The sequence below is a fragment of the Emydura macquarii genome, unplaced genomic scaffold (genome assembly GCF_026122565.2).
Source record: "Emydura macquarii macquarii isolate MOO-44397 ecotype Brisbane River unplaced genomic scaffold, CSIRO-AGI_Emac_v2 contig_3220, whole genome shotgun sequence".
Lineage (NCBI taxonomy): Eukaryota > Metazoa > Chordata > Testudines > Chelidae > Emydura > Emydura macquarii.
The window spans coordinates 6,688,089-6,713,450 of NW_027133357.1; the positions used below are offsets into that span (position 1 = coordinate 6,688,089).

The 25,362-nt window shown below is 51.5% G+C and overlaps 1 protein-coding gene across 1 annotated transcript in view; it reads left to right on the forward strand.

Annotated features, from left to right (window-relative positions):
- GRM4 (glutamate metabotropic receptor 4) overlaps positions 1-25,362 on the forward strand; it is a 227,692-nt gene that overhangs the window by 155,055 nt on the left and 47,275 nt on the right. The window contains exons 4-6 of the mRNA XM_067531540.1: positions 1,421-1,556; positions 9,622-9,776; positions 14,827-14,967. Coding sequence (XP_067387641.1) covers positions 1,421-1,556; positions 9,622-9,776; positions 14,827-14,967 — 432 coding nt within the window. The remainder of the gene's footprint in view (positions 1-1,420; positions 1,557-9,621; positions 9,777-14,826; positions 14,968-25,362) is intronic.

The following is a 25,362-nucleotide window of genomic DNA, read 5'->3' on the forward strand; positions in this document are numbered from 1 at the left end:
AGACCAGACAAACAGAGGGTAGGAGAAGAGAGCTGGGCTCAGTTCTTGGTGCTGCCACTGACTCGCTGTGTGACCTGGGGCAAGTCCCTTCATCTCTCTGCGTCTTCAGTTTCCCCTCTGTGGCCGTACTGCACTTCTCCCATTGCCATCTGTCTGGTCTACTTAGACTGTGAGCGCTTTAGGGAAATAACTGTCCTAATGAGTTTATGAAGCTTACTGTGACTCAGTTTCCACACAAGCATTCCTTTATTAGTCTCAAAGGCCACTTGGTGCCAGCCAAAATATCAATATAAGCATATAAAGCCTTCTGTTCTGTACCCTAGCACCAATACACCTATGAGCGTTGGCTAACATAGACTGATAGACTTTAAGGTCAGAAGGGACCGTTATGATCATCTAGTCTGACCTCCTGCATTTCATAGGCCACAGAACCTCGCCCACCCACTCCTGCAATAGCCCCCTAACCTATGGCTGAGTTATTGAAGTCTTCAAATCATATTTAAAGACTTCAAGGGTATAGAGAATCCACCAGCAAGTGACCCGTGCCCCAGGCTTCAGAGGACAGTGAAAAGCCCCCAGGGCCTCTGCCAGTGTTCCCTGGGGAGAGTTCCTTCCCGACCCCAAAGATGGTGATCTGCTAAACCCTGAGCATGTGGGCAAGACTCACCAGGTTCAGGCATGTCTGGGAGACACCTGGCATCATGGCATGACTCCAGAGGGGTGAGGCAAAGCTCTGATGAAGAACCCTGCTTTTTATCCACTACAACAAACAAATGATGTTATTGCTGGTTATTGGCTCTCAGCCAAAACTAGATGAGGGAATTTTAAGGAGCTGGTTCCCAGCTGACCGTGCTGAGTTGTTTCTATTACTTCAGCCCCAGCCTTAAAGATGACAACGCTGGTATTCCGCGAGTCACTACGAATTTAACAGACACAGTTCTTCTTTCTCAGGATTTTATTCTCTTTGATCTCATGCTGGAAGCCTATTTCTCATGCTAACATCCAAACTTAACTTACCGCCATAACTTATGCCGGTCCCATGTGGGCCCATATTCCTACAGTTTTTGCAACACCTGGAAAAATGGGGCTCGCATCCTGACTGGGGCCTCTAGGTGCTGCTAGAATACAGAGCATGTTGGCATTTGCTGCCCCTGCCCGCGTTAAATGGCCTCTCGCTGGTATTTTGCTGGTTTCCTTGGGTGTGCTGCAGTCAGCAGTGGGCGCTGGTGTTTGCCCATTTCCAGGGTTGAGCAGCTTCCAGGGACATGTAGATCTCAAGCACGTGGGACCCAAGAGTTAACCCTCCTTTCCACCCAGCAGGTAGGTAACCCCCCTCCAAAGGGAGCATGTGTCCAAAAAGTGAGTAGGGCTGGTGGGTTTGAAGGCCTCTCTAAACGTTTTGTATCTTATTTGCCCGCAGGAGGAGTGTGCGTGGCCCAGTCGGTCAAGATCCCTCGGGAGCCCAAGGCGGGAGAGTTTGATAAAATCATTCGCCGTCTCCTAGAGACCTCCCACGCTCGGGCCGTCATCATCTTTGCCAACGAGGATGATATCAGGTGAGGGAGAATGGGCTGGCCTGTGGAAGAGAAGCCACAAGGTTCTCTGTTTGTGTGGGTTCCTCCCGCTGCTGTACACCCCCTCCATGTATCCTATAGAGCCTTCCCACTCCTTGGACCCCGCAGCCTGTGTTTTACAGAGCACATGCCAGCACTGGCTCTGGGGGACAAGGGAGCTGCCTTTGCCCTTCTCAGCAATGGGGACAGGCACTCTCGCTTCGATGCCCCCCAAGACAAGTGGTACTTTCAACCTAATCATGAGGCCTCTCTGGTGCTGGTGTTTGGTGTATAGGGTACATAATTATAAAGAGGGGAGCTGGGGCTAATGGTTAGAGCAGGAGTCTGGGAGTCCGGACTCCAGGGTTCTATTCCTGGCATTGCCATTGACTCTGTGACCTTGGTCAAGTCACTTCGACCCATGTTTCCAGGATGGGCTGCTAGTTTTGGGGGCCTTAGTTTCTGGGAGCCCAACCTGAGTCCCTTAAGAAGATATTCCATCTCTGCAGTGCAGTGGGGAACTGTCGGATTGCAGGTGGCCTGACAAATCACAGTGACATACTGCGGTTTACATTGTTTACGGAGCCTAATGATTCACACTGATTTACACCTGATTTTGTAAGTGTCTAATTTATTAATCAGCAAACATTATGTAAATGTGGGTAAACTGAGATTTTAAAGCAGTTTACATCAGATATGCAAACGATCCAAGTTTCTTTTCCCGCCTTAATAGAAATGTCTGAAAACCTGACATTTACGCTCGCTCATGCATTGAGGAGTCGGGGATTTACCTTGCTGTGTAAATGGCAAGCACCATTAAACAAGGGGTTTGTAAACATTTACCCATGTGCAGGGTGCGTGTAAACTGGGGAATTACATCCCATTAACCCTTGTTGACACACGTACACACCTGGAAAAAGTGTTTTTCGGTGCGGCAACAGCCTGATACCCACTGCTGGCCAGATTCGGCTCTGTTACACTGGAGGAATTACATGGACATCAGTGGGATTGCTCCAGATTTACAGCAGTGTAAATGAGATCAGTGACTGGCCCCTTGCCTACCGTTCAGCAGAGATACATGCAGCACCAGTTCACTTATTCTTTATGGTCCATTGCCCTGCTGTTGTATATCCGCCTAGCTCCATTGATGCTTGCACCCGTGTACACCAGCTGAGGAGTCGGCCCATGCATGGGTGTTTAACCCTTTTATAATGCACCTGTCGCACACCTGAGCAGCGCCTAGTACAATGAGGTCCTGGACCTTCACTAGGGCTTGTAGGCACTACGATAATTCAAAGAGAGAATAAATGAATCGTCTCTCTGTAGGATTGTGGTAGCACTCTGAGGCCCCAGTCAGGATCGGAGCCCCATTGTGCGTGGTGCTAGACACAGGAAAATCTGGTCCCTGCACTGGAGTGCTTACAGTTGAATTTAGTGACGTGGAATAAAAACCATGGTGGAAACCACTGAAGGGCCAGACCTCCAGCTGGTGTCATTAGGCATAGCTCCGTTCATTGGTTTCAACAGAGTGACGCTGATGTGCACCCACTGAGGAGCTGATCCTGTACCCCAGCTGGAGAAAGAACCAACAGAACGAAATCCACAGCCAGACAAGCGTGCATCAGCTGCCCCCAACTCCCTTGCCCCTGCCCCCATATTCACTTGGTCTGAGTTCCACGGTGGGGCGGGGGTTGTGCCACCTGCTGATCCTCCTATCCGGCTTGGGAGATCCTTGTGTTCACCACTGTGCCCGGGGAGCCGGTTCTGGGAGCTAGGGAGTTGGCAACGCAGTGGGGAGCGCTGATTGGCTGGTGTCATGTCACAGATGTTCGGCCTCCCTGCGGCTCCGTGGAGTGTGGCTTTTTTTTTTAAAAAAAAAGGCCATCTGGACTCGGGCGGCAAGTAATTAAATTCCTGACATCGGATGTGAGAGTCATAAATCTGCCTTTGTGCTTCGTCAGAAGCAACTGGGGGTGTGGGGTATGTGCATAAATTCCTTTCCCAACTTCCCATCAGCGCTCCTAGGGCTCAAAGCAAAACCCAGTGAAGTCAGTCTCCGTGACGTCAGCATTGCACAGTCTCCGAGTTACCTGTGCAATGCTGTGAATAGAGGGTGACGGGGCGGGGGGAAGGGAGGGAGAAGCGGGCAGAAGATGAGACCAGCAAGGGGAAAAGGAGAGGACCGAGACGCTGAGGTTGAGGCGCCTTGTTATAAGAACTTAGATGGACAGAGCGGGCTCGATGCTGAGCGGTGCAGAGCGCTCCTGACAGCGCTGGAAGGCGCAGGTGTTCAAGTCCTGGGATCAAGTCCTCAAGGGAGTTGGAGAGACTAAGGAGGCAGCGTTTCAGGTCCCGGCAGGCTGAAATGAATGAGACCAAGCCAGAGAGTCAGGGGCTGCACAAACACACAGAGAAATGCAGGCCCTGCCCCAAACAGCTTACAATGTGCCCGAGGGCCATGCAGTAAAAATCATGGTGCAAAGCCGTTCACAGAGATGCCCCCAGCGGGAGTAAGGATGGGGCCCGGAGGCAGAGAGTTGTGCGGGGTAGCCAGGCTGGAGCGCTGCATTGCCAGCAGTTTGGCACTGGCTGGATGCCCGAATGGCACTCCATCCCCCGGCAGTGCCCAGTTCAGTGATTGCACTGGCCCCAGCAGGAACATTCGTCTCACAAGGCGGATCTGAGCTGCCTCTCTGTGCACATGCAGCCTCCTCCTCCGTGCTGGAGCCTCTCCAGCCTGCTGCCGCGTAACCTGATTTTCCCTAATGTTCAGTAATTAAGGGGGGGATTCAATTACCTGTCAGCAAGTATGCAAATGGGCCTGGAGAGCCAGCCTCTCTGCGCAGCTCCCTGGGGAGGGGGTGATGAAGTGGCAGGCAGTTGGGCGGGGGAGTCAGGGCCTTGGCCGCCTGCATGCTCGATCGCTCAGATGGAGCCTCTGTACGTTTCACTCTGCTGCTCCAGCCAGGGGGGAGAGGCACAGGATGATGCACTTCACTGTTGCTGGCTGCAACATGAACCTCAGCCCTCCAGTCTCCCTAGCTCACCTGCTCGCTGCTCTACCCATTGCTATGGCCTCCTGCCATCTCTCTTCACTGGAGATGGGCATGGACCCCAAGTGCTCTGTGGGTCGGGGCTGTCTCCAATTGGCATCTACCCACTCTCTCGCTCACCATCTTCTCTGCTCCTTCTCTCCCTCTCCTTCTGCCTGGCTCTCCCCTTTTCTTTCCCCTCACTTGCTCTATCCATCATTCCTCTTCCTTTCTTTCACTCACACACTATCCCTCCAGCCTGACCCGGCCTTCCTGCCCACCGGGCCATACACATGCCTGCGGTGCAGGCTGGTTTAACATCACAGGGCAGACACCAATGGAAGGACAGGACAGGGTAAATTATTCAGTGAATTTTCCACTGATTGTTCAACTCTCTGCAATATTTAATAACTCTTGCCTGCAATGCACCTCTGCTTAACACCATGGGTGTCATTCTGGCCGGTGCTGCCAGCTGGCTGTCACTGCCTCCCTGCCCCGCCTGCTCCCTTTGTGCTTGTGCAGAAGGACAGCATGAGGCAGGACGGAACTGGGTCTAAGCAGAACAGCCAGCTGGAGTTTTCACATCTCTTTCCCTTTGCAGCACTTGAGGCCAGCAGCTGCGATGGCAGGGAGGAAGGGACTGGGGATGGGTAGGAGTAAATGGCAGATAGGAGGGTTGGGAGGCGGATAAACAGAGTGTGTGATAGGAAAGGGATGGAGACAGAGTGAAGAAGAGGGTAGAAGAACAGAGCCCCTTTGAAAGGATCGAGGAGATGCACTGCGCAGCAGCCAAGCGGTGTCACGTCTGCTGTATGCCCCCGATTCACTTTTCTTGTCCTCCCATTCACACGTGTGGATCCAGTCTGTCTGGCGTGATCTGTTCCTTCAAAATGTAGGAAGTCAGACCCTCTGGGGGTGTAAACCAGGCGGTGCCTTCATGCAGCGCTGCACTGGTTTGACTAAAGGTTTGACTTTAAACGGATCTAGTTAAACCAGTGCCAAAGGCTGTGTGGATGCTCTAATTTTGGTTTAAACAGGTTTGTTGTGATTTAGCTTAAGGTTCAGTCTACTGACACAGTTCCCCCGTGTCTCTGAAGGTGTGATGTTAAACTCATTGATAGATTAGGAACGGGTTTCAGCTAAACTAAAGTAAGTGACTCCTAAAACAAAATTAGACAATCCACCCAGATGTCTGCATGGGCTCAACAAAAACAGTTGAATCAAACCAATGCTTGTGTCTAGACAAGGCATAACGATGGTGAAGTCAGTGGGTCTACTCTGATTTACAGCAGCTCAGGATCTGGCCCCTAGGATCAAATTCTGCTCTAGATGGGGGTGCAGAGTGAGCACAGAATTTGCCTAATAATGTATTTATCACGGATCCCGCACCCTCTTGGTACTTAATTTCTTTAAAAAAAAATGTTTGTCCCATGATTTTGCTAGGGGATGACAGTAGACTCCCTCCGCAATAATTGCCAGGATTTCTGTTTTTTCCCCTCGAAGACTGGTACCACAACATCAGCCGACCGGGATGAGGGCAGTCTAGCCTTGTGGCTGGACTGGGCAACAGGTCTTGTGGCCGGGGTCGGAGCCGTAGTCAGTGGTCTGGAGCCAAAGCCACTGAGAAAACTGGAGGCAGAAACTGGGTACCAGAGCCAGGGGTCTGAGCCAGAGTCTCTAGTCAGGAGCCAGAGCCGAGGATCAAACCAGAGGGCAGAAAATGGAGCAAGGGTTGAAGGAGGGGCAGCAGGAACCAGGTAATGCAGGAGCAAGCACAGTGGTGGGCATGAGTGTTGAGAAGCCAGTGAGCTGCTGCTGCTGCTGGCTTAAGAGCCGGTTTGCTGGCCTCTGATGTTGTGGTACCAGTCTTCGAGGGGAAAAAACAGAAATCCTGGCAATTATTGCATGGCTAATCAGGCAGCCTGCTGCAGGCCAGCTGTATTGATGAGGCTGCCTGGAGACTAGTTCTGCGGCAGACCCTGATTCCTGACACACAACCTCACAGCCTCTATTGCTTCATCAGTTTCCTGGGACTTCCCAGAAGTGATGGCCTCAGGGCCCTGGGATGCACATCATCCAGACCTGCTGGTTTATATAGAGACATTTATTTTCCCAAGTACCTGTGTTCCCTTTAATCGCTTTTTAATCAACAGCCATATTGACATGATCTTCACTGCTTCCTCATAAAGAAGATAGCTCATTGATTCAGAGCAATCTGGATCTCTTGGGGCAAGCAAACAAAATGTGTTTTAATACGGCTAACTATCAATGTATACATCTAGGAGCAAAAAGTGTAAACCATACTTACAGGGTGGGGGGGTCTCTGTCCTGGGAAACGGTGACACTGAAAAAGATTTGGGGGTTGTGGTGGATATTCAGCTGAACATGAGCTCCCTATGTGACGTTGTGGCCAAAAGAGCTAATTTGATCCTGGGATGCATAAATGGGGCATCTCGAATAGTAGTAGAGGTTATTTAACTTCTGTGCTTGGCACTGGTGTGACCAGGGCTGGTGCCCACGGTTCAAGAAGGATGTGGATAAATTGGAAAGGGTTCAGAGGAGAGCCACGAGAATGATTATCGGATTAGGAAACCTGACTTATAGTGATTGAGCTCTTTGAGGCTATCTGTTTAGTTTAACAAAGAGAAGGCTAAGGGGTGTCTTGGTTACATTCTATAAGTATCTACACAGGAACAGATGTTTAATGCTGGGCTCTTCAGTTTAGCAGAGAAAGGTGTAACGTGATCCAATGGCTGGAAGTTGAAACTAGACAAATTCAGACTGGAAACAAAGCCTACATTTTTAACTGTGAAAGTAATCAAATCATTGGAACAATTTACCAGGGTTGTGGTGAATTCTCCATCACTGACATTTTTAAATCAAGACTGGAGGTGTTTTTAAAAGCTCTGCTCTAGGAATTATTTTGCAGGAGTTCTCTGGCCTGTGTTATACAAGAGGTCAGACTAGATGATCACAATGGTCCCTTCAGGCCTTGGAATCTATAAAGCTATTAATTTTATTGCCCATACACCATTTTTGTTTGGTTTTCCTGTTAAGGACTCATGTGAATCGTTAGCTCAGTCACTGTAGGATCCTCCTTGATTTCCTCCCCTGTCCCATGAATGGCCCCTTTCTTGCTCTTCTGGGGCTCACTGGGGCTGCATTAATCCATTCTGGGTTGCGTTTATAGACCAAAGCCAGACCTGGGCCATGTCTACATAAGAGAATCTTACTGGTTCCTGATTATCTTAAGTTGAACCAATATAATCCATTCTTAAACTGAAGTAAGAGTGTCTGCACAGAGTTTTGTACTGAGTTAACTAAATTGGTTTCAGTTTGCACCTGAAGTTAAAGCGGTTCAATTTTTTGGGTTAGATCAGGCCATGGTGTAAGTGGGTGCAGCGCCATTTTCTTCAGAGTAGCTAAATTCGCTTATATGGGGTATGAATCTGGCCTCTTAACTCTACCCTACAAACCTTGTGTCATGGTCACTGCTTGGTTACTTCAGGTGAAACTCTATTGAATCAAAGGAGTTACCTTGGTTTAAAACTGGAATAACACCATGGTGAATAGGGCTCCTTAACTGACTCTGTGGGCTGCAATCTGCGCCTAGTTAAGCCAGTGTAAACGTGATTTTGTTGAAATCACTTGGGTCACTCCAGATTTATTCTGGGATGACTCAGTGCAGGGTGAGCCATTCTGGATACACATCGAAGTGAGTGGGAGCAGGGTGAGTTGCTCTGGGTATTGTGGGGGGTGTCTGGGAGCAGTCCTTGACCTTCTCAGCCTAGTGGCCCAACCTGAGAGATCCACTTAAAGTTCCAAGGTCCAGCTCCTGGAGCCTGATTCACCATGACCCCAGTTACAAACTGATGTAAATGCATTGATTTTAACAGAGTTACACCAGCATCAAACTGGAATAACGTAGCAGTGAACTCAGGTCCCTTGTTCTGTTACAGGTAAACCCAATGAGGGCATGCAGGGCAGCTGAGAACAGAACTGGGACCCTGGATGTCCCATCACGGTGCCTGCGTTTGACAACGGGTTTGACCCTCTCAGTTCTCCCCTAGTCCCCTCCCACCTGGGATAGCCCAGCTGTTTGTGCCTGTCGCCCCTGCAGAACAGCAGCACATCAGCCCTCCATCCCCCGTGGGCGGCGTAGCCCAGGCTGTCTCACTAGGGTGTGTTGCTGCAGGAAGGTGGAAGCTAATGTTTTAGTGGGGAATGCGAGAAACACTTACCGGTGCCACGGAGGAGCTAGCTGAATGCTCAATCCATTTATCAGAGTGCTTGACGTTCTCTTTTGCAGGCAGGAGGAGGAGGAAGCAGCAGCGCGGGCTGAATACCCAGAGCTTTTGAACATTAAAAAAGGAAAGCGAGAATAAAAATAACCCCCAAAACCTGCATTAGCTCCTTGTGTCTGTTGCTAACTTGTCTTCCTCAGCTCTTCTCCATTGACTTCCATGGAGGTTAGGAGCCTATATAACTTGAGGATCGGGGCTCAAGTCTCTTGCTCTGCCATGGACCCATTTGGGTCTGCTCATGGGGCAAGTCTCAGCCTGCTTTCCTGCACCTCAAAAACCAAGCCCTCCAGTGGATGGTCACCAGGCTCCTTGCTAGCCAGGTCAGGAGGAAAATGGGCCATGGAAACTGAATGCAGGTGGCGCTGGCAGCAGCCAGAAGGGGGAAGGTTGCCAATGGCCCCACCTCTTGTGCTTGGCAAATGGGTGGGTGCACAGGCTACGGCTTGGAATTGCCTGTGCACAAATGTGATTTGCATGCGGATAGTTTGTGCACACATCTGCCTGCCTCTGAAAATTTGGCCCCTAAGGACAGATCCCCAGCTGGTGGCTATTAGCACAGCTTCATTGGCCTCAACATCATTTTACGCCAGCCAGAGATCTGGCCCCTGATGTTCAGTGTAATCTCTCCTGCCATTGACCTTCTCCGTTCTGCCCCTGCTTTCTCTCTTCCACCCTGACCTGAGTGCAAAGGCTTTGATCTCAGAACCTGCTGTTTGGTTTTTCTCTGCACAGGAGGGTGCTGGAGGCAGCAAAGAGGGCCAACCAGACCGGGCACTTCATCTGGATGGGCTCGGACAGCTGGGGCTCCAAAATCTCCCCTGTGCTCCACCTAGAGGAGGTGGCCGAGGGATCTGTCACCATCCTGCCCAAGCGTGTGTCTGTCAAAGGTACGTGGGGCCTGAGTCTGCAACTCCCCTGGCTGCATCTTGGGGCTGGAACTGGGGCAGTACAGTGTCTCTCTCCTACTCATTCCCACCGTGTGAGCAGGCTCCTGGGTGGAGCTAAGAGAGTGGGTGGAGCTTGGGTGAGTACTGCCACTTTTTTCCCCATTTTGCTTCCTACTCCCTCTGACATAGGGTTCATCCAGTACCTTCCCTGCCACTCTGCTGTGCTGACCCTCCCCACTCCCTCTGCCCTGTCCTGCCTCTCTGACACGCCACTCACCTGGTTATACCACTGCCTCTCTCCTTTCCCCTTTGCAATTGCACCAAGCAGAGGCAAGTCCAGATGCACAAACCTTGGTGCATCTGTGTGAGTGCCCGCCCTTGATCACGCAGTGACCTTTGAACAGCAAGGAGAGTCAGGCAAGCGCCCACTTGGGAAGGGTTCTAGGTATAGTCCGTGGGGGTGGAAGGAAGAACCCGGGAACTGGATTTCGGTGCCAAGGGTGCCAGGCATAGTCCCTGGTGGAGGAGGAAGAGCTGGAGTTGGACTTCTGACTGTGCCTCTCCAGAATGCAGAGAGCCTCCGTCTCCCTCTCGCGCACCGTGCCGCTCAGAGAATTCCTCCCAGAAGGGCCCAGTGATGGTTATGAAGCTTTACTGTGAGCGACGGATCCCAAGTGAAGTGGGTGAAAGGCTGGCAAATGAAGGCATTACCTGGGCTACTGCAGTGAATTGGCCAGTGGAGTATCAGTTGCGTCTTTGCTCTGGGTGGGTGGTTGCTGAATATTAGCTGAGGGCACAAGTTGAGAACTGCACTGTTAGCAGGTCTATTACCCTTGTCTCAGCCACCCCACTCATTGCTCCCTAGAGATGGGGGTTGCGGCTCCACTCCGGCTCTGCCCTGCTCAGTGGTGAGAGTGAAGCACTTTCCAGCTTTCTGGTGCAATCCCAATTCCTTTGCTAAGGTGTTGGCTCAGCCGCTGTCAGAGGCGGTGACGTATACCAGGACCCTGCCAAGGCACTGATTGGAAAGCCTCCCGCTTTCCTGGGTGCAGTGCAACCTCTGCCAGCAGGGGGGTAGGTAGGGGCCACTGGTGGAGAATGATAATGAGAAGTTCCCGCATGACAATCTGGGCACCATCCGCTGTGATAGCAACAAGGACCTGTGGCAGCATAAGGCTTTAAACGCAAGACCCCTATGAGCTTTTCAGATTGCGGGCCAGATCCTCAGCTGGGGGAAGTCAGCATGGCCCCATTGCCTGCAGCACTGTGGATCTGGCCTTTTGAAAGGTAGTATGGTCCAGTGGTTAAAGCACAGGTGGGACTCCTGGGTTCTGTTCATGGCTTTCCCACTGATTGGCTGCATGACCTTGGGTAAATCAGTTTACTTCCTTTTCCCTCAATTTCCCCCACCCCCCCTGTAAAACAGAGATGTTAATGCATGCCAAGGGGACAGCTGTTTAGTAGCCCATTGCAACATTCCCGAGTAGCTTAGAGCATGAAGTGAAGGGGGATATCTTACCCAGCTGAACCATTGCTGATACTCGATGTCAGTCACGTGTCTGTCGTGCCACGCTCAGGGCTCCTGGGGCTGAGCCATGCTCCACTCATGATGCTCAAGACTTGAGCAGGCCGCTGGTTGCTGGGAAGTGCACAGAATGCTGTGCAAACTTGCTAGCCCTGCGGGAAGTGCTGGGAGCCACGCTCCCTGCCCCTGCTCTGTGGGGTAAGGCAAAGAGGGCGATGCTCTTAGAAAGGAAAGGCTGGGCTCTCCCCTTCCAGCAGCAGCCAGTAGGGGGCAGAGATGGGTGGGGTGGAATTTGCAGCAGCCAGAGAGGGGGTGAGCGTGAAGAGCCCCTGACTTGGCCAGCCTGTGTCCTGCCATCCCAGAGCGTCTGTTTTAAAGCATAATTATTCTATGGCTCTTTAGCTCTTGAACCAAAGCTCCCAGTGCTCCCCCTGAACGTGGGAAAACCTTGGGTCTGGATCTAAGCATGCTGGCTGGGGATGTGTTGAGCAACCCTAATCTATGGGATCGATATTACATGAAACCATGGGGTCACTAGCTCCTGCGTTGTAGTCCCCACTGGCCCCTTTGCCTCTCCCGCGGGCAGAAGCTCCCGCTTACATTTAAGCCCCCAATTTCCTTTCCTTTGTTTGTTCCCTGCTCAGCACAATGACTTCGAGACACGGAGCTTGTCAGGGCACATTACGCTCCCCGCTGTCAGTCACTAACCCGTCTAGAGACCAAACTGCCAAGTGCATTGAGCTCCTGAAAGGTTCTGACGGCTGCTCCCCGAGGCTCGGGGTGGGACGCTGACGCTCTCTGGCCTTTGCAGCGGAGGCTGCTGAGCAATGAGGTGAGAGGGCCAAGGTCACAGCAGGGACTGGATGTGGGGGGCCCTCAGTGTCCCTGCAACGTCCGTAGCTGTGAGCACTTTGTTGCATCTCTGAATCGGCACCTAGGGGCAGATGCTACCCCAGGGACCTGCTGTTTGACACGGGGTCCACGGGTCCGCTCCTGGCTTGCTGCACCATTGAAATGTCTCCCATTGACATCAGTGGGAGTCACGTGCCCTGTGGTGACAAGGTCGTGCCCCCGTATTGTGCTGCTGGGGCGACCCAGACCTGGTGCTTCAAAGGAAAGTGAAACACAAGAGAGGCAAAGCGCCAGGGCCTGCCTTTTACCTGACTGCCATCCCTGAGGGAATGTCTGCACCGCAGCTGCGAGGCCACTTCCCAGCGTGGGGAGACAGACGGGCTAGCTCTGTTTGAGCTTGTCCGCTAAAGACAGCTGTTGGCCGTGGTGGCACAGGCAGCAGCGTGGCCTTGCTGCCCGAGTACATACCCAGGGGGCACATGGGCTTGCGCATAGATGGCTAGCAGAGTTAGTGCACATCTGTGCACTGAGAAGCGCTGGGAAGCACCCTCCCAGCAGTTGTGTGGATGTACAGACTGGAGGCTGCCTGGGGCGGTAGATAAGGTTGAGGGCTGGGAATTGGACTCCCTGGATTCTTCTGCTACTCCTTTTCCTTTGTGAGATCTGTGCCTGCAAAATGCCGCGCAGCAGGGCCAGAAAGCGTAAACATGGGCAGAACCCCCCATCAGGGCCAGGCTTCCCAAAGAGCATAGGGGGTGCCGAGCTCTGTTCAACATCTGCCCCAATTGCGGGTGCCGAGCACTTGAAACATCTACCATTGGGCTCTTGGGAAAATCCGACTAAACGGGAGCCTAATTTGCTTTCTCTCTGCTCTTCATTATTTTTAGTCCCTCCATCACGCTTGTCTTTTGTCAGAGTTTTAATCTTTCCTGGTTGGGATGCCCTTTGCTCTCTCCCCCTCAGATGCCTTGAATCATCCTTGCCCTCTCTTTTGAGCGAAAGTCAGTACAACAAAATACGTGACCGAACCGATCCTCGGCTGGTGTGGAACGGCGTGGCTCCGCTGATGTCCAGAGCTGTGCCAGTTTGCGCTAGCTGGGGATCTGCCCCGTCGGATTTAGCGTGAGAATGGTACTGTCAGTTTCTATAATGCCCTCATCTTTCCCGTGTTGTTCTCGGTGCCTTGAATGCTGTTTGCTGGCTTTTCAAAGCAGAGAGCAGGCCCCTCCACTGGCTGGTGTCCTAATGGCACCTGGATATTTTCTCCTGAGAGGTTACAAGTAATTCAGACCCCACCATTGTGTAATGTCAGTTCCTCATTCCTTCCAGCATGCCCTGCCTCACGCCTTGCTGCACTGAATTCTGTTCCACCATTGCCTTGTCTAATTACCTGCTGTTCCCAGGCTCTTCTGGGCTTCCTTCCAACCCTCCTTTATCTTGGCTAACCTAGACAGCCGTCGTCTCACTATTCAGCACTGGTCAGTGCGTGGAACCGGAGGAGCCCTGATGCTGACATGCAGGCCTACCTCATGTGATTCTGAGACCCCCTTCTCTTAGCTTCCTTTCTCGTAGGCCACTTTTTAATCTTCGCCAGGGCTTTGCCTAACGAAAGCATCGTGATGCTTTAAAGGCCTCTGGCGAGGGACTGTAACAAAGGCCAACTGAGAGTCTGTCTGCACTCTGTCCCCTGCGTCCTGTGCCCTGGGGGAAACAGTCTGTTCAACGCAGAGCCTAAGCCACCAGGTTGTGGGCCTGGGTGGGGGAGAAGGAACCCTCCCTCCTAAACAGTAGAGCAGCATCAAGCTGTTCCATGGCGGGACTGACTTCTGCCCAAGACTTCCCCCCCTTACCTCTGTCCTACCTCCCATATTCCCCCCAGCTCTGCAGTGGAGGTAGCCCTCCTGCCAGCAGCTGTATGGGTCATGGGGGAGAGGTTGCATTCCCTTTGCAGGCTCCTGGAATCCTGCCCCGATAAGCAATGGGACCGCCACAGTTCTTTCCAGGCCCGCATAAGGGGACGTTTGGATTTGACCCTGTGTGTAAAGCCAATGGATGAAGTATTGAGAGTTATTTATGCTGTAGCATTGAACTTTATAAGCAAACGAGGGAAATATGATCTAGATGAAATTACCATAAGGTGGGTGCATAACTGGTTGAAAGACTGTACTCAGAGTAGTTATCAATAATTCGCTGCCAGACTGGGACAACATATCTAGTGGGTTTCCACAGAGGTCTGTCTTGCGTCTAGTATTTTTCAATTTCCTTAGTAAGTTGGATGATGGCGTGGAGAGTACGCCTTTAAAATTTGTGGCTGATGCAAACTGGGAGGGGTTGCAAGCACTGTGGAGGACAGGATTAGAACTCGGAGACAGGATTAGAATTCGGAGTGATTGTGGTAAACTGGAGAATTGGTCTGAGATCAACGAGATGAAATTCAATAAAGACAAGAGGTGCTACTGAGAGCTTTCGGGTCCCATTGCAGCCGCTCCTGATGCCTCTCCCTGGCTGCTCTGTTGCTTTCTGCCCAGGACAGTTGTCCACTGGATCTTTATGGCTCCCTGGGATGGTCCTTCTGCCACTTGCCTCTTTCCTCTCCAGCCTGTTTCAGACTCAGCTGTGCCAGTTTCTGCTGGCTCTGGGATTTCACGCTTCCATCTTCTGTTTCCTTGGCAGGTTTTGACCGATACTTCTCCAGCCGGACACTGGACAATAACCGGCGGAACATCTGGTTTGCTGAGTTCTGGGAGGACAACTTCCACTGCAAGCTGAGTCGGCACGCGCTGAAGAAGGGCAGCAGCATCAAGAAGTGCACAAGTAAGAGGCGGAAGGCAGGCGGGGTGGGAACGGGAAGAGATTTGGTGCCCCACAGAGCCAGGGCCGGAAGGAGTGGGAGAAGGGGCTGTCTGTGACTGTGCAACAAGGGGAGCTCTCTACCTCAAATGGGGGAGCACTGCTGTCCCAGGAGGGGTGGAAGGAGAGAGACTCCCTGTGAAAATAGAGGCGAGCAGCCTGCTAGGATAACTGGAGCCGCATGAAGAGGGGAGATGGTGTATGGACAGATCTCTCAGCATTGGACATCTGGGGTCAAATGTGGCTCATGCAGCAGGGCCTAGATGGCCATCATATGACGGTTATACAGCTCTGTGGGCGTTTGTACACAGCATGAACCCCAGCCTTACACATGCTGTTGGGCTCAGCCTCTCTCTAGCCTGCAGAGGATCAGAAGGCTAGATCTGCAGAGAGATGCTTTGGCAGGGGCGTGTGAGCTAGTGTTGCAATAGCCGGGGCTGCTGTCGGTGGGGACCGAGGTGCATTGACAGAGCTGTGGGGAAAGCCCAGGGCTGGAGTAGCAGGGGTGTTGTAGATCAAGATTAGGGTGCATAGGTAGAACTGGGGAGGAGAGGGGACCAAGGATGTGATGAGCGAGGGGTGCTGCCGGTCAGGATTATGGTGCATGGGCAGGACTGCATGGGAGCCAGGGACTGGAGAAGCAGGTCTGTTTTATATGTGTTGTTGTAATCCATGTGCATTGGCAGAAGAGGGTGGAAGGCGTGAGGCTGGAACAGCAGGGAGGGCTGCAGGTTGGGACTGAAGGTCTCAGGACAGGAAGAGCAGGGGTTGTGGCTGGGCAGGGTTGGGATACGTGGTCTGCTGTGTGACAAAGCTATGGAAACCCTCATCTCCAGGAGCATTAAAATAGCAGGGGCTGCACTTCACTAACCACATCTCTCGAGCTCCTTTCCCAGATCCCCTCTCCTCCCTTGGGGGCCTTTCTGCTCTCTCCCCAGGGTCTCCTTCCCTCCTAATAACAGCCCTTCTCTTAGGCATTCATTTCCCTTGGCACTAATTCTTCCTCTTGTTTGCTCATAAATTTCCATTACACCATTGCAGCATCAGCCAGATTCACCTCCGCACCGCCTCCCTTTCTTCTTTTTTATTCCCTCGAGAAAACCCATTTAAAATGGTTTATTAAAAAAATGCATTCTGGCGGGCTAGAGAGTTGCACTGGGTTGGGAGGCAGCACCACGGAGATGTACCTCCAGCCTGCTAGATGATGATCTAACATATTCAAGACGTTCATATTACTCAGAAGGGCTTTAAAAACGTTTCTTTTGGTTTCCTCTTACAGCCTCTCAGATCTGCCTGGTTCTGCTCCTTATCGGTGGGGGGCGGCCTTTGGTTCTCCTCTGCATCGGGAGCTGACAGGCATCTCTCTAACCCCCTCTGCTCCCACTCAGGGTTTAATGCTTTACCCTCAGCTGGGAATGCCGCAGCATGAGTTGCATCGTGTCTTTTAACTAGGCGGCGCATTGAAACCTGCCCAGAGGAGCAACCTAAATCAGACAAACATGGGGCTCTTTTGAAAACTGGCCATTTGGCCACGCACTGGAGGCAACTGTGAGCATTGTCTCACGCTCATATGCCATCTCTACATGGCGCTCATGGTTTTCTCCACGTGCCATGCCCAGATATGCTCTAACCAATGCACAGAATCACACTCATCCGCGCGTGTGAGTGCACACCCAGACGTGCTTTAATATGCATGCACTCAGATGCTTACACGTGCTCTCGTTTGCACACACTCTTCCACCCACTGAATTAGGCATGCCTTCTCCCTCCCTCCCTCTCTCTCTGCTGGGCACTATTTTGCTCATCACCCTCTCTACCTCCTCCACACAGAGCCAGTGGGGTGCTTGGTGCTGTTTCCTGGGCGCTCAGACCCGCCATGATTCAGTGTATGTTCACCCTGCAAATAAAATAGCAGTGAAGATGCAGCAACTCAGCTTTTATCTTGGGTTAGCAGCTCAAGTTCAGCCTCGGACTTAGCCAGGGTATGTCTACGCCGCATCTGGGAGTGAGCCTCCCAGCCCGGGGAGATCGCCCTGTGCTGGGTTAACGTTAATGCTTCCTACAGGGCCAGATGCACAGCTCGGGTAAGTCAGCCACGGAGAGGGAGCTGCCTTGTTCACACCCGCTGAGGATCTGCCCCATGCCAGGGGCCACTTTGCTCTCTGGGGATTCTGGCGTTCAAGGCAGAGCACCCTTTAGCAAGCCCCTGCCCTCCAGCAAGTGCTCTGAATTACTGTGCAGTCCATGAATGCTGCAGAAATGGGGAGTCTGCCAAGGAGCATGAGCGGGTCTGACAGCCTGGAGATAAAGGAGCTGTTCCAGTCAGTTCCTGTGCCCCTGGCTCCAGGACTCAGTATTATTGACATGGCAGCCAATCTCCCAGGGTTTCTTTTTTTTTTTTCCCCTTTAACAACTTTTCATTGCATTTCCCTGTGAGGCTAAATATTTTTTATGGAATGAAATATTTTAATTGGTGCTGGAGGCAAAAGGTGGTGAGCACCAGGGAATCCATCCTTTTGCATCTCTGATACTCTGTGCATGAGCATGTCTCAGAAAAGTCAGAGAGAGAGCGGAATCTCTTCCCCACCTGAGTTTCACCACTCCCTCTGCTGGCTGGCTAGAGGGAACACAGTACACCCTCGTGGGGGTACAGCACTGTCACACAGCCCACAGGTCTGGAAGAAGGACCCGAGCGCTCCCCACTCCATTGATTATGTCTGGCTGTTGGGGGTTAAAGGGATAATAGCTCTCTTAAGATGATTATTTGACTCCGGTCACCCTTGTATCTGAGCATCTCACCATCTTTAATGTGTTTATCCTCCCAACTCCCCTGTGAGTCAGGGCAGGGCTATTATTCTCATTGTATGGATGGGAAACTGAGGCACGGAGAGGCTAAGTGATCAGCCCAAGGTGACATAGGGATGGAGTCTGTGGTAGAGAAGGGAGTTGAACTCGGGATTGTTCAGTGCCATGCTAGCGCCTTGCCACTTGGAGCCCAGCATGCAATGAGACTGAGAGTCTTAAGTCACTTAGGACAATGTTACCCTCCATGCTTCAATTTCCTCTTCTGCAGCGCAAGCAGGGCCCCCACATGGGGGGGAAAGGGTACACTTTACCAGGGCCCGGAGGCCCTGGGGGGCCAGACCCAGGCTGCAACCCCCATGAGTATGTGTGTGGAAGGGAGCCGTGTTGCAAGTTTGTACTGGGTCTGAAAAAATTAGCGTGGTATAGAATAGAGAGGTAGATGTTGCCCCTTCCCCTTGGCAGTCTGAAGCCTAGTCTAGATATCAGTATCTCATTGTGTGCTGTCCTTGCATGGACTGCGGGCCCACGCGCGTTATTGGGGAGTCCAAATGCATCTGGTGCTTGCTCAGTGTAAGCCTGCTCTCCCCTCTGTGCTCCGAGGGCGGGGCTCTCGGGGCCTAGGAAGTCACAGCAGAATGGAAGCCAAGACAGCTCCTTGCAACTCTAGTAAGCAAGGTGTGCGTTTGCATGGATTCTTTTCTGTCTTGTGCTGATGTAAATCAGGAATGACTCCATTGGAAATGTCAGTGGGAGTGATACAGGCGCGAGGGGCGAATCGGGCCCCGTAGTTTTTTGGGGCTGTGCTGCTCCAAACAATGAAGTGCATCCCCGCCTGGGCCCCTGCCTGTCCCTGGCACTCAGCCACCACCCTGAACTCCTCTTCTAACTTTGCCATCTGCATTTTTAGCCCCCTCCAGCTGGGGATGAAAGCAGTAAACAAGGCAAATAGGGAATCTGTCTTGTTGACAGCCCTCCCGTTGAGGTGATGGTTGGAGGCTCAAGAAGGTGACGTGTTTACAGAAGGATTGGAGAGATTTACTGCTTGCCTGGTTGAGTGAGAAGACAGATAACGGTGGGCACTCAGACTGAAACGGAGAGATTTCAGGACATCTGCTAGCTCCCATATGAGCCCCAGTCGGCTTGGAGCAAAGGGAAACCATCTGAACCCTTGGACTGCCATGCCACATGGAAACGCAGCAGGGCAGGGATGTGAGTGTCTCTACCAGCCTGCCTAGCACACGGACCAGTCTTTGCTGGTGTGGTGCAGAAGATATTGATTTGGGGAGGGGGTGAAATTGTGGAAAATTCGTTTTTTCATCCACAGCTGTTTTATGATCCAGGGACGTTGCTTTTTGGGGGGGGGGGGGTTGGCAAAGCGGCTGGCGTTGTGCTGAAATGCGCCAAGATTAGGATTCCTGCCTGTTTCAAGGTGTAAATTGATCTTCATCTCAATGAAACGTTAACAGTTTTTTAAGTGGACCCATTTCCTTGAAGAGGTTCCTGTTTTGGAGTGGAAACCCATGAAATCTCAGAGGTATTTTGCCCCCCTCCTCCCATGTGATCAGATCAATTTACACAGATTCACAGTTGTGAGGGTTTCCAGTTTGGGTGTGATTATTTCACCCAGCCAGAGCCTGAGGTGATCCAGGTGCACAGCTCACAGCTCACACTGGGAAGGGAACATGCTTACGAGAACGAGGACGGGCTCGAGGGTAAGGTACAGGATGGGGACTCAGGAGATCTGCGTTCCATTCCTGGCTCGGCTGCAGACTTGTTGGGTGACCTTGGGGCTGGATTTCCAGGAGAGCGGGGGGTGTTGGAAAATCTGCCCCTTAATCTCTCTCTGCCTGAGTTCCCAGTCTGTAAAGTGGGGATAATGATGCTCCTTTTCTTCCAGCCTGTGTCTTGGCTGTTTGGATCAGCAGGCCTTTGATGTAGGGTCTGTTCAATGCCCAGCACAATGGGACGTGCAGGCGCTCACATAGTACATAGAGTAATAATAATTACTGAAGGTCCCTGAGTTGCTAGTAGCTTTTCTTTATTTTTCTGGGGTGAGGGTGTCCTTATATGCCCCTCAGAGACTGCCTGTAATGTCCCTTTTTTCTTCCACTCCCTGTCTTCCTATCTCAGGCCAGTCGTCCTTTCCTCTTTAGGACATCATTCACACGGTGGCTGAGCAGGCGGTATGGGGTGCAAGAGAACAACCTGCAAAGCCTGTCCTCGCCTGGATCCCAAGTTCCTTTCTGCCTCCTCTGCAGAGGGTCTGGTTTCATGGATTCCCAGATTACAGGCCAGAAGGGAGCACTGCGACCACCTGGTCTGACCTTTTGTATAGCACAGGCCATAGGAGTTCCCTGAATTAATTTCTGTTTGAACTAGAGGAGATCTTTTAGAAAATCATCCAATCTTGATTTTAAAATCTCCACTGATGGAGGATCCACCACGACCCTTGGTCCCTCACGGTTAAAAATTTGCACTTTATCTTCAGTCTAAATTTGTTTAGCTTCAGTTGCCAGCCATTGGATCACGTTAGACCTTTCTCTGCTGGATCTGAAGAGCCCATCATTACATATTTGTTCCCCACATAGGTACTTATAGACTGGGATCAAGTCACCCCTTAACCTTCTCTGTGTTAAAATAAACAGCTGATGCTCCTTGAGTCTAACACTAGAAAGGCAGGTTTTCTAACCTTTTAATCATTCTTGTGGCTCTTCTCTGAGCTGTCTCCAGTCTTTCAACATCCTTCTTGAATGGTGGGCACCAGAACTGGACACACCATTCCAGCAGCGGTTGCCCCAGTGCCAGATACAGAGGTCAAATAGCCTCTGTACTCCCGCTGAAGATGCCACTATTTATGCATCCCAGATTGCATTAGCCCTTTTAGCCACAGCATCAAACCAGGAGCTCATGTTCACCTAATTATCCTCCATAACCCCCACGACTGCTTCCTGGGATCGAGTCCCCCGTCCTGCAAGTATGGCCTCCATTTTTTGTTCCTAGCCCTGGCAATTTGGTTGAAAAACATATTGTTTGTTTGCACCCAGTTTTCCAAAATAACATTTCTTTGGATCTTTCTGCATCCTGCAGGACACGGCTGCCCCTCTTCCTCCTGCCCCCCTTACCCCTCCATCTGGCTGCAGCTGGTGACTCTGAAATCTCTTTCCCCTCCTACAAGGCAGGGGCCATGGGAGGCTACCGGAGCTTGACGTTTCTGTGGAGGTAGCAGGGGCATGTAAAAGACCCCAACTGTGAAACGAGATGAGACAGAGCTAGTCCCACCCAGGCTTGCAGGGTCCATTCTCTGTAACAGCGACAGAGCGGCTTTCCTTAGGGTCGTTTCCCTGCGCCATAGAATCTGCGTCTGCACGGGATGAGTGCACGGTCTGCGTCTGCGCACCGAGTGCATCAAGGTGGCTTTCAATGATCAGCTCAGACACCAGAAGTGCCTCCTCCAGGCACTGTGCATTTAGAGCAAGCCCCGACATAGCAGGAATATTGCACAGCGCCTTCCTCTGCCGAGAGTTGCTACATAAGAGCCACTGGTTGGACTGGGCACCAGGACCCCTGGTGAGAGCAGGCAGCAGGGACCCACCAGTTCTAGGCCTGAGGAGGGAGTGTTGTGCAGTAGTGAAAGCAGGGGGCGAGGGCCCAGGATTCCTCGGTTCTATCCCAGGCTCTGACTGTCCCACTGATAGCAGCATGCACCATTATATCCCCTGGATGACAGAACACTGGTGCGACGTCACTTGGACAGTGCCCCAGGGGTGAGATGTCACCGCACTGGCGAGATGGAGGTGAGAGATCGTGCGGGCAAGTCCTGAGCTGTGCGCCGCTTGCTGTCCCGAGGCAAGCATGAAAACCAGGCGTTCACCTTTTGTCCTACGATCGAGCAGAATGTCCTGTGGGGCCAGGGCTTCAGAAGAGCTCAGAGCCAGCACACGCCCTGCCAAGCGCTTCATGCATCTGTGAGATAAACAAATAGCAGGTTCTGGCTCTGGGTCTTCCACTGGGAAAGGGGTTCTTGGCCCTGAAACTGAAAATCAGCTTCTCAGAGTTCGTTTCCAAAGAGGGAATTCCAGTGAAGGGACGGGGAAAGGGGAGAGAGCCCCTGACCTGGCCACCAAGAATGGAGCTGAGCTGTACCGAGCCCTGGCACCTTGTTTTCACGTCAGTGAGAACAGAGGGTGCTTAGTGTCTCCTAAGATCAAGCCCTCTGTGGAAATGTCCAAGGTGTTGAATCCCCATGGTTCTGCGCAGCTGCTCTCCAAACGCCCGGTGCTCGCACCATGCCTTATGGGGAGAAAAGGCATGGCCACCCCCTCAGGTCGTAAATTCCCCTTAGCCTCCCCCTCTGGGGCCTGACCGGGGAGGGATGTCTTTTTCCCCAGGTACTGTGAGCGATGATGTTTTTGTGGAGGTCAATTCGACCTGCAGCCCCTGTGTCAAACTTGGGGAAATGGCACATCGCTGACAAGGGCAGCAGGAGGAAACGTGTGTCCTTTTTATTTCCTGGCGAAGATGTTTGGCTGGGCTGCGTCAGAGCCATGGAAATCATAGTGATGGTGGCTTTGCAGGGATAGAAATGACCCCACATGGGGCAAGGCTATGGGAAACCAGGCCTCTGCATCTGGGGCATGCACGTTGAACCCTTTAAGAAAATCTCCCACTCACGCCTTTGGCTGGAGCCCTGTGATCTTTTCTCTTTGTATTTACTGGTGTTCAAGTAGCACCTATGGGCCCCAAGCAGGGATCTAGGCCCTTTTGTGCTAGATGCTGTGTTGGGACCTGGCCGCAGAGGCGCCTGGGTTGCAGGAGGAAAGAGCTGGGTTGAGGCAGCGGGAAGTCGGTCTGTGTGTACATGGCGGAGAACGTTAAGCAGCAGGTGGAGCAGCTCTGGAAAGAGTTGCTTTAACAACGATCAGGTCTGGTTTGCTCAGCATGGAATCCTCACATATTCTCGCCCAGCAAGCAGTGCATGAAGCACGGTGGGTGAGTGGGATCAAGCGCAGTGCAAGCTTAGACTAAAAAAGACAAGCCCTGCCTGAAGAGTTTATAGTCTGTGTTAATGACAAAGCATAAAAGGTAAAGGAAACAAAGTGTTGTGGAGGCCCTGTCTCTTCCCCTACATCCTGCGCCCTTTCTACCTCCCTTCTTTCCTTCCTCCATCTTGCCGTCTCCTCATTGTCTCTTCCCCTTAGGAGAGCTTGCATCGTACGCATACACTGATATTTGCATAGCGTCTGTGCCTCTGTGACATGGGAAACCAGGGCCTGACTTTGATGAACAGATCAGCGCTACTGGCTCTGGCAACTCCCCAGTATGGGGAAGTGACCCACTGGCTGCGCTGTCTGTTGCCACAAGCTGCTGATCTCTTCATTTTAATAATAATGTAACATTACACGGGATATTTTAAGGGCACAGTATCAACAGAGGCAGCTGAAATTCTGAGCCACTGGAAATATTCTAGGGATTATTTTTAAATTATCTGAATCTCTCAGCAAATAAATTGTCTCCAGAATGACTGTTTACCAGATAAAAAGAGAGGGGAAATAGTGCGTCACAGCAGACACTGCTGCAAATAAATAATCCGGATGCCTGGGGCTGGCTGGTCAGGGTTGTGCAAATGTTTCCTTTGCAGTCGGTCTGGGTGGGGGTCATGCCACTGGGTTTTCCCTTAGGTTTGAGCAAACCCTCACTCTCCCAGTGAAACGCAGTCCACACAGCTCTAGGGCCAGGTTCTCAGCTGGTGGAAATTGGATAGCTCCATTGACTTCAGTGCTCACAGAGTCCAGATCCACCCTGACATACACTCCATGCAAGTGCATCAACTTCATTGCTCACGCTTGGGGAATAAGTCCCTGATGCAGGAAAGCACTTAAGCACGTGCTTGGGCTAGAAGCATGTTCTCAAACAGGGGTGTTTTCCTGAGCTGGGATCTAAGTCATGGCAGATCCTCGGCCATACTAAATAATGTTCTGCCCATCCTTTAGCCTCATCTTTCTGAGGAAATGAAATCAATGTACAGGCATCAATGAATTAAGCCTCACAATATCCCATCACAACAAGCAAGCATTCTACCCATTTTATGGATAGGGAAACCGAGGCTCAGAGCTATGGTAGGCTCGTTGGGGCTGGGGCTGGCTTTTTGTTCTGTGTTTGTACAGCACCTAATACAATTGGGTCCTGCACCATACTGGGGCTTCTAGGTGTTATGGTAATACAAATAAATTATTATGGTAAAAGCAACACGGTCAAGGTTATGCAATGAGTGGCGGAGTTGAGAATAAAACACAGGAGTCCTGATGCTCAGCTTTGTACTCAGACCACTGAACCACTGAACTACCGTCTGCTATTAAAATAGTCTGATTGTGGCCCCAGTGGTTCATATGAGCAGGGGCTTTCACGGCCTGTCTCACAGACAAGCCTCTGAAAATGGCGTTTCTGTCACTCTCTATCCCGGGGTGGGGGTTTACACAGGGAAATGGGATGACGGGCAAAACATGATGACAGCCTACAGTAGCCAGAACTTCAGCAAGCTACTTCTACCTATCAGGGAATGGTCGCCATGACCTGAAAAGGCTCCACCCACAGCTCTGTGCTTTCCCTTGCAAAAAGAATCCAATATGGATTTGAACCAATAGGGTGATAATCTTATGGCCCCAAGGAATTAAAATCTCCCGAAGTTCATTACGCTCAGAGACGGATTTTCAAGAGAGCTCAGCTCCCATTTAGTTACCAAAATCAGTGTCTGGATTTCCAGACTAGCCCTGTGTCATGCTGTCTGGAGTGTCTCAGGAGCGAGAATACCAACTTCAGGGTAGACTGTTAAGAAGCAGGGCACAAACCCCAAATTGGTTGTGAGATCTATACTTGCATTTCACCAGCCAAGTAACGTGTAAACTCCTCAGGCACTACACAGCCTTAACACTTAAGTATTATCTTATAGCATGGGTGACAGATATAAGTGAAATTAACGCGTGCAGCAACTTACAAGCATTACATAAAATCGAAGCACATTGTTATAAGTTTAATACCTATTTTAGCAATATTAACGCACAGGTGAGTTAGACTGGTTTCCGAGGGTTCTCTTGGGGCCTAGGGACCTTGGCATAAGTTGGCACCTGGTCTACCAGCATCACACTTTGCACATTGGGTGCTGAGCTCTGTAGAACATCTGCCCGTCAGTGTCCCCATGGGAGCTGCTGAACCGTTTGGAAAAGCTGGCCCTGGTTGTGAGGGCGGCACCCTTGAAAAAACTGCCCCGTAAAGAATTCAGCCATTGCGTGTTGGCAGGCATGCTTGGGAAACATTAAACAGGGTGTGTGCAATGGGAAATGGGCCTTCCACTATCAGAGCATCCTGTGGAAAAGGGGGCCTGTTGGACTGGAAATGTATGCTCAGCTCAGACAGACAGACAGAGAGAGGAGTGGGGAGAAGTTTCCTAAGTCAATGAATGAAGAGAAAATGTAATTGTGTTACAACACACTGGTAACCCCCTGCATACAGAACCCCATGCTGTTTGTAGTTTTCTCTGTCCATTGGAATGGCTTTTAA